At 53.3% G+C, this 9018-nt stretch overlaps 1 protein-coding gene across 1 annotated transcript in view; it reads left to right on the top strand.

Moving 5' to 3' along the window:
* The first annotated feature begins 4806 nt into the window (after positions 1–4806).
* Positions 4807–9018, top strand: part of SSBP3 (single stranded DNA binding protein 3) — an 18143-nt gene continuing 13931 nt past the window's right edge. Inside the window, exon 1 of the mRNA XM_035900228.1 lies at positions 4807–4892. Within this exon, the coding sequence (XP_035756121.1) occupies positions 4857–4892 (36 nt within the window). The 5' untranslated portion in view covers positions 4807–4856. The remainder of the gene's footprint in view (positions 4893–9018) is intronic.

The raw sequence follows: 9018 nt of genomic DNA, 5'->3' as shown, positions 1-9018 counted from the left end.
AGAGCGAGAGCAAAAACATCTTGAGCCAAAACAAGCAAATGTCCGGCCATCCTTAGTTTGGTTTTAAGTCTGTGCCATGAAGATATTTTTGCTCTCCTCATCTCGCTGCTGGGCTGACGGAGGCTGGGGCTGGCAGAGCGACCAGTGCTGGTGGTGCTTCCCACGAAGGGAGCATCCTCCTTGCTGCCTGCCAGTGCCTTGCACCACTGTTTGGACGTTATTTTTATTTAAAAAAAGTGTTTGGTGAAAGCCAGCCACGGGATGCTGGGGCAAGCGGCACAGCTGCCTGGGCGACCTGAAGTTGCTCATGCAGAGTGTGCGGTAGGGACACCAGCTCGCATTTAATAGCAGATTCAATAACCACCGATGGGAACCTGGTTTTCACAGTTAATAGAAACCATCGCTTGCATTGGTGAAGCATGGCAGGTTTGGACGGGTGGCAAGCTGGGGCTCGGCTGATGCCCGTGCCACCCCTCAGCATATTGTCTCACCGTGACGCTGGGAGCCTTGCAGGACGGGATGCATCGGTGTGCAGTGCCTCAGCTCACCTTCGAGATGCTCTTGGAGGTGGGTCAGGGCTGTCCAGCAAGGGGGATGAGGAGGAAGGCTCCCACTGCAGCATCCCGAGGGCTGCCATGCGGGCAGCGCACCCAGAAAGCTCTGCAGCTTCCCAAACCTTCCCCTTTGGGATCCTGCCTTTTACTACCAGGGGTAGCCTGGGGCCGGGGGCAGCGGTGCACTGTTGCTGGCAGTGATTTCAGCCCATCAGCTCTTGTGCTGGCTGCTCTGGTTTTTAAATTCAGCCCCCAAAACCCTCTTGGCCTCAGTGGTGCCTCACAGCTCGTCTCGGGTCGAGCCTGCCACAGGGCGGGGGGCAGGAAACCGCTCGCCGCACCCTGCTCTCAGCAAACCTTCACGCCTAGCGAAGACCTAAACTCTGTATTAAAGAAAGTAAATAAATAAAAGCACCGGTCCGCAGCTCCTCCCAGGGCTGTGGGATGAGCGGAGGTGAGTTGTGTTCCTGGCTCAGCCGGCCTGGGAAAGCGAATTTGGGTGACACCGAAATGCTGGTGGGGCAGCTCGGGATGCTTGGGCTGCTCCGGGGGCGGGGAGCTGCTGGGTGCAGCTGTGCTGGTGCCTCTTCCACGCCGCTCTTAAACGCAATTAATACAGCGGAATAACCTGGTTTGTTCCTAAGGATTAGGTTAAGAAAACAAGACAGTTTTAATAGCCCTTTTAACAACCTACGTAGATTTTAACTGAAAAACCTAACTGGTTTGGCAGTGCAGCTTTTTTCCCCTGTTTTCCCCCCCATAACGTGATGCCAGCGGTCCTGCGCGAGCGCGCTCCTACCGATAATTCAAGTGCCCAGCTCCTGGCTGTGCTGTTTTGTCCAATTTCCATTGCCTCCTGACCTCCATCCTTCTTTATTTGCAAAGCTATACTCGCAGGCAGCAGTAATAAATCAATTAATGACTCTGATGAATCGTTTAATGGCTGACAAAATAACACTACAGTCAACAGCTTGGATCTCTACAGCAGTACCAGAAGACGCTGGTTGACTCAGGGTAGGGAGACGAAACAGAGACTGTTAGCTCAATTAGTGCAATTAGTGTGCGATTTAAAGGCTTAGACGGCATCTGCTGGCGTACCGAGCCGGTGTGTTAACTGAGAGCTTCAGTTTGGAAGCGAAACGCGGTGATCCAGATTGTCATCGCTCCGCTCGCTTCCACCAAAAAAGGGGAAAAATCCAACGTACGTGTGTGTGGGGATATATATACTTGCTCATCTCCGGCAGCCGTCCCCAGCGTGCTTTGGTGGAAGGAAGTTTGGGGCATTGTGTGCCAACAGGGACCTGTGTGTGGCTGGAGGTGCTTTTGGTTTAGCACCAGCTTGGACGCGGTGGCACAGCGGTCTTTGTGCTCCCAGCGCTGCCTGTCTCCTGCCTGCCCCGTCGGCATCTCTGCCTTCCCCGTACCTCTGCCGGGGGCAGGGGGCTTGGGAGCACTCAGATATTCACCTGGTGAAAGGGGCTTGGCAGGCAAACTCCAGCTGAAATCTCTGGAGTCCCTAAAAAGAGTTTCTTATCCAAATTGGTGCAATTAAGCAGGGGGGGAGGAGCTGGAAGGGCAAAAAATTCCTGGTTTTCTGGAAAGCAGTGCTGGAAAGTCCTTGGGGTTTGGGTGCTCACCCTCAGGGTTTGGGTGCTCACCCGTAGAGTTTGGGAAATCTGTTCCCACTGTCTTTTTTTCCCCTTTTTCATCCTTTTCTGGTGCCTCCCCCAGGGTTTTGCAGAGCTGCTCCGGCCGCGGCTGCGCTCCCATCACTTTCGCAGGGCTAAAGGTGCCTTGGTGTTTACCTTAGCAGCAGTGATGGGGAGGGGAATAAAAAAGAAATAAAATGTCACTTCGCAGCCTTGTAAATCATTCATCAAGGGCTGACCAATTTGGCTCCCATCCTACAATATGCTCAGGGCACTTGTGGGTTTTTAATTACCGAGTTCTGCCAAGCACCACATGTGCGAGGAACTTTAAATCCCCGTTTACACCATGAAGGCATAGGTGAGGTTTTGGGGTGTTTAGCGCGGAAAAATACTCTGTGGTTTTGTGGAAAAATGGGCATTTTGCTTCAAGATTTTCTTTGGCTGCTTTGCCCTCCTCCCTCTGCTCCCTGTTGCAGAGGGAAGGAGGAGGGCAGCGTACTTTACCCCTGGATCCCCAAATACATGTCCGTCCTCACTCCCCACCGCTTCGGGATCCATTTCACTTTGGGAGATTCCCCGAGCAAAGGATTATGGTGTGCTGGAAATCTCTTGAAACCATAAAATATCACCTTGGCAGCTTTATTGCAGCGCTCGCCGCCTTGGGAGAGAAGCGTTTTGCGTGATAGAGGGTTTAATAAAGGAAATTCCAAATGGGCTCGCTGCAGTTTGGGGCTCGGTCTTATATATTTTTGCATTAAGAACCGTCATCTGCTTTGCAGAGAAACTGCAATATGTTCATGGCCTTGGATTAAGATTTGGTTTTACTTTTATAGCTGACCCACTTGGGGGGATGGAGGGAGGGGGAGAACTGGGTTCACTCCCTCTCCCGTCTATTTTTGCTGCCGTCTGATGTATAAAAAGAGCCTGGAACGGGCAGGCTTATTTTTCCTGCCAGGACTTTTTTTTATTAACTGTAAAAACACTCAGATCTGGCCTTTGCAGTTGATGTGGGGGAGCTCGGGGTGCCTGGTTCAGGGGAATGGCAGGAGCATGGCATGGGCTGTGCCTAGGGGTGCAGGGCCCCAGAGCCACAGGTTTACCCCAGCTATTTTGCAAAGGGGGTCTCTTTTTGGGGAATCAGCTTGCGCTGTTGTCTCTGGCACTTGCAGCTCTGAGATGCTGGGGTGGGAAAAGCAACAACTGGACTGCCGTGGTCATGGCCTTCATCCTGCCCTCCGGGTCCTGCCAGAGAGTGTGATGGGGGCACACGAGGGATGGTCCCCGGAAAGGCACAAGGCAGCAGTTAGCGTGATGTTCTCCTGCCTCTGCATGGCTTTCTGGTCCAGAATAGCAAGATTCCCAACCAGACATTGGGGTCCCATGTTGGCAAGCCTTAGTCCTTAATTTTTGGGTCTGCTCAAGTCTTGACACCCCGACTTCCCTCCTCTGCTCACGTGCTATCATGCTGCATTAGATGCAGTCGGGGGCTGGGGCTGGCTCAGCTGCTGTCTGGATGTTAGGCTTGGTGGGGTTGAGGTGCTCCAAGCTTTGGGGTAAAACCAAGCCTGAACAGGCTCGTATGTATCCTGTCTGCCTGTGGTATTTCCTTGGTGGAAAATTTTTCCACCAATTTTTTTCATGGTGGACAATTTTCCTTAGCCTTGCCACCTGGTTTTAGGTGGGTAAGTCCATTGTAAAAGTTGGTGGAGGCAGCAGTTCAGTGATCCAAATCCAATTAATATCACTGAGGCTGCCTTGTAACTGCCCTGGGAACGGAGGTTCATTTGGTGATGGGGAAATGAGAGTACATTTCAGTGGCACAGGTACCGCTCCTAACCCAGCAGGGACGTGTTGCCAGCAATGGGCTTTAGGGAGAGATCCTTTTCTTACCATTTTCCCTCTGGGTAGGAGCCTCCCATCATGCCGGTGCTTTCCCAGCGCTGCCAGCTCCGCAGCGCAGTGAGAAAGTACATACGAATAGAGATGCAGAGCAGGAGTGAGTGGGGTGTCTGGGTACCCTATGTCCACCTCCATCCCTCCTTTTCAGGCCTGGAGCCGCTCGGGTGGGTCATTCTGGGGAGGTTTGGGTGGGAGAGTGTCCCCACAGATTGGGTGTGATGAATTTGGAAATTTGTGATAAAACCTTGGCATGTGGGTGAGGTCGGGGAAGCATCTTTTTTGGAGGACAGAACCAAACCAGCAAGCACACAGGGGCAGGTGGGGTAAGAAAAGAGTTTTAAAAGCCTCAAAACAGCTTCTGCCTGAAGTGACGCATCGGACGAGGCTCCTTGGTGGATTAATGAGACTAAACGCCTGGGTAAATGCATAAATAAGCCCCAGAATTACCCCTGTTTTTTGCACAGCCATCTTCTCAGTGGGCAAACTGCAGAGGCCGGTGCCCCTTCAGCTCCGAGCATCCTTTGCTTGTTCCTCTGTAGGGCGAAGATGCTCGGGGCATGGGGAGTGATGCTCGGGGCTCTGGAGGTAACTCACTAATTGACTCAATGTGGTGTGGCAGGGGAGACAGCTTTTTTAATGTGTTTTTTTTCTAAACTTCAACTCAAACCCACTGTGTTTGTCCTGATTTTGTTCCCCGCAGAGCGCAGCTGCCGCCCCAAGTCCCGTGCTTGGAAACATTCCCCCGAACGACGGGATGCCTGGGGGCCCCATCCCGCCCGGTTTCTTCCAGGTAGGCTGCCGCTCCTCCCGATGCTCGCCTCCACACCGCGCACGTGTTTGCTTACGCTCTGGGTGTCAGCGCTGTTGTGCCTGTGGTTTTTTTTCCAAAGGGATGCTAGGGAAGCAGCATGCCTGCGTAGCTGACCTGTCTAGGAATAACTCGTGTTCTGCTGTCCTTCCACGTTTGCTTTCTATTTTTTGTGGCCTTAAAGCAAATTTCTTCCTTGCTCGAAGAGGTTACTGTGTATTTACAACCAGTGGTTTTTTTCCAAAGCTGCTTGGTTTGTGTTTGGGTTGGGATTGTATTTGTTCTCTGGTCCTAACAGACGTGCATAATTGAAAACATTCTGGATTTTGATTCCTGAAACTTCCCCCCCGCTCTGGTTAACCGCTTGATTTTTTCCAAATGCAATCACTGAAAGCATTAACAAACGCTGGCTGCGGCTGCAGGCAGGAGCTGGCTCCAGCCAAGTCCCCAAATGCCGTGGAGGCACCTTGTAAGCAAATACCTAGCAAAATCCCCAAAGTCCCCTCGCTCCTTCCTTCTCCCGCGCCGTTCTCTGACTGAGGAGGGGGTAACGTATGTTTGGAGTGATGCTGGACAAGTACACAGAAAAGGAGTTTTCAAAACTTGAACTGTGGGGTGTTTTTTTGATTTCTCTGGAATCTCTTTGCATGGCATGAGTCGCACTGGTTTGCAGCGGCATAAGCTCTTGGTGCATTAAAATCTTCCTTCCTGAGGAAGAAACACTTGTTCGTGTAACAAATGGGATAAGAGTTGAAAGGAATATTTGTTTTGGCAAGCTGGTTTTTTTTTTTTATCTGGGCTTGTGATTTGTATATGGGAGAACTTCTCGAGCAGTAGACAGGCAGACTCGATAAGGCACTTGTGATTTATTGTGGCGATATCTGAGCCTGATACCGCCATTTGCCTGTGTATGGGAAGGGGGAAGGAGGGTCCTGTCTTTTTTTTTAAGAGAGATCCCATTTCCTGAACATGCGTCTGACAAAGTAAGAATATCCGATATTGATCGAGAACCCTAAAACAGGCGAATCTTGTAGCAGCGCTCAGCAGCACGGGGTGAAGGCCAACAGCAGAGATGCTATCTCGCAGGTCACAGCTGCTGCCAGCAATTCGAGTGCCAAGCTGCTGCTTCCAACAAATGTGTCTCCAAAAGTCCTGATCTCGCCCCGCGGCGAAGCTGACTGTCCTTTGGGGCTCCTGCTTCACGCAGAGCTGCGAGGGCTGCAAAATTGGCACGAAGTTAGGGCAAGGCTTCAAGAGTATGGGTTGGCTTTCCTCGAGAGGGGAAGGTGACGAAGAGGAGTCGCATCTCCCCAGACGTGCTGTGCATGCTCCCATCTCGACTCTTCCCGTTGACAGCCTCCAAGCTGTCCCCCCTTTCTGCCCTCCTGTACCATTTTAGCACTAAGGGTCTGATTCAGGAGCAAACAACCCATCCTAGCTCCCTATCTCTTGTGCAGCTGGACCAGGAGCTGCTGGGGCAGGGGGGCTCAAAAGCAGACCTGCTTTCTTAAGAGCTTTAGAGGGGAGTGCGGTCCTGAAAACCCAGCAGAAGTAATGGCACCGGTGCAGGTGTCGTGTGCCGTCCCCGGAGTTGCCGGAGGGAAAAGAGGACGGGTGCTGATGCATATGGCTCGCATGTGACATCTCAAGAGCCTGCCTTTCCTGAAAGCCCTCCAACATCTGGTTTCTCCTCCCCGCCCTGGGGATGGAGGGGAGGAGGGGAGAAGAAAAATCCCACCTTTTAACACAGTCTGAACATCGCCCCCATGAAAGCCTGTCTGATTTATTGCGGGTGCTGGAGCTCATTCCAGCTTCAGGAGGTGCTGGAGACCAGCTCTTGCAGATGTGGGCTGGTGGCTCAGCAGTGAGCTGGTCACAGCTTGGGGGTAATTTCTCATCCCTGTAGCAAATTAAAGTGCTGAACCTAAGCGGGCAAACCCAAAAAGGTCACAGGAGATGCAAAGGACCTGACCCTTGGTATGCCAGCTGTGGAAGGGGGGGAGATTCCTGGTGGTACCACCCCAGCCAGTGCCTTCTCCGTGCCAGAAGACTTGGAGGATGGAGAGTGCTTGGGGTTTTCAGCATCTTGCTCTTCTGCACCGTACTGCAGGCACCAGGGACCTGCAGGGATCTCCATGAGGACAGCAGGCATGGGGTTTTGGGAGGTTTTAGAGGGCCTGACCCTGTCCTGCCATGGTGGAGCATCACGCCAGGAGCTGATAAGGGAGTCGCCAGCAAAGCTTGGGGTTACAGAAATCCCATGCTCCCACCCTGGGGGTGCATGAACCCCTCCAGCCCCACTCATTCTGATGCACGCCACTGTTTGGCAAAGGGAAAAAATAATACCTACCACTCCTGGGAGCTAGTGGCCCAAAAACCCACGGGAGTGAGCTTGGGGGAGAAGTGATGCACTGGGAAGGGGAGAAGAGAGGAGGAGCCCGGGCTGCAGCGCCTGTCCGCAGCTGCTGTCTTACAGGGAGAGTCCCTTCTCTGCACTGGGGCTCAGCAGTGACCTTCGGGCTGGGGGCCAAGGGAAATGTAGCCTGCAGAATCTCCCAAAACCTTCCCAAAGCAGTGGGAAAGGAGAGGCCCTGAGTGCCCTTGGGTTGCCGGGGCATTGCGTGGTGCCAGGCGGCGGCACAGCACTGGGCTGCGCTCCGGACAAAAGGTGGCTGGGTTGATTGCCGGTGTGGGTAGATGCTTTTATTTAAATCTCTGTCTTTGTCCCTTTGAGATGAGCAAACAAACCCTCTGCTCATCCTCGTAAAGGTCACCGGAGGCGTTCCTGCTTTTGTTTTGAAAGCTGGATTGATGCTGGGGTGCAGATCCCTCAAAGAAGGGACAGGGGGGTGCCAGGGAAATGTAGAAAGGAAAATTAAAAATTAAAAGCAATTAACACCACACCTTGCTACCGCTAAATAAATGGGAGGGGACCCGGTCAGCAGCCCCCCCACTGCGGCCGTGCCTCCTCTCCCCAGTGCGAACTCTCCGCACCACCCTGTACCCCGCACGCTGATGAAATGGAAAGTTGACCATAAATCAATGTCGGCGGCTGCGTTAGCTATGCATCAGCAGCTCGGCGCCGAGATGCACCAAAACAAAGCGCCGGCTGCTCGGTGTTCCCACACTGCCCCCTAATGCAGAGAGACCTCGGGAGCCAGGGAGGACGGGGGGCTCCCCCTGCTACCCCCTGCCCTCCCCACCTCTCCTCCCTGCATCCTGGGGCGCGTCTCTTTGGGTAAGGTCGCCCACAGGCATGAGGATGGTAAAGCTGGGGGCGATAGGAAGGGGTCCATGTTATCCTGCTCCCTCCTTGGATGCCACCATTTTCCCCCTGCTCGGCTGTCTTGACACCTCAGTGGGATTTGCCACCACTCCGCAGATGACACCAGCTACGGTCAACCAGCTTCAGCGAGGTGGCACAAGAGCCACAAAACCAGGCTGCTTGTCCTGAAGTCCCGGGGCAGAGCTCGGTGTCAGCCTTGCTGACAAACCTCAGGCAGGGTTTGAAGGAAGGTGGCTTACGAGCTGGAGGAAAGGAAGAGCAAGCATCGGAGAAAGTTTTTTTTTCTGGAAGTTTAGTAGGATGCCCGAGGCTTTTGTACCGAGCGTCTGGAGCATATGGTGGGATTTGCAGTCAACTTTCTCTCGGGTGCTCCAGCCAGATGGAGGTGACTGTTCTTGGCTCCAGCTGACATGGGTTTGTTTCCTGAAGAGCTTGTGTTTAACATATTCCTTAAAACCAGGCTTCTGCAGTTGGGAGCCCCAGCTGCAGGCGAGGCAGAGCTCCTGCCCACGGCTGCCTTCCGCCGTCTGCAAGGGAACTTGGCCCGCCTTGCCTTGCCTTGCCTTGCCTTGCCTTGCCTTGCCTTGCCTTGCCTTGCCTTGCCTTGCCTTGCCTTGCCTTGCCTTGCCTTGCCTTGCCTTGCCTTGCCTTGCCTTGCCTTGCCTTGCCTTGCCTTGCCTTGCCTTGCCCTCTCTCCGGAAGGTGTGATTGAATCCTCACCCAGGACCACGTGGTCCTCCTCTCCAAGGGCACCTGGAGCACCTCTCCTAAAGGCTCCTTCAGAGATCTCTTAAATGTTGACAACTTGCAAAACTTCCCTCT

This window comes from Egretta garzetta, unplaced genomic scaffold (assembly GCF_000687185.1).
Source record: "Egretta garzetta isolate BGI_Z169 unplaced genomic scaffold, ASM68718v1 scaffold768, whole genome shotgun sequence".
NCBI classification, from domain to species: domain Eukaryota; kingdom Metazoa; phylum Chordata; class Aves; order Pelecaniformes; family Ardeidae; genus Egretta; species Egretta garzetta.
The sequence above is the reverse complement of the archived record's forward strand: the minus strand, read 5'-3'. Positions and strand labels throughout refer to the sequence as shown.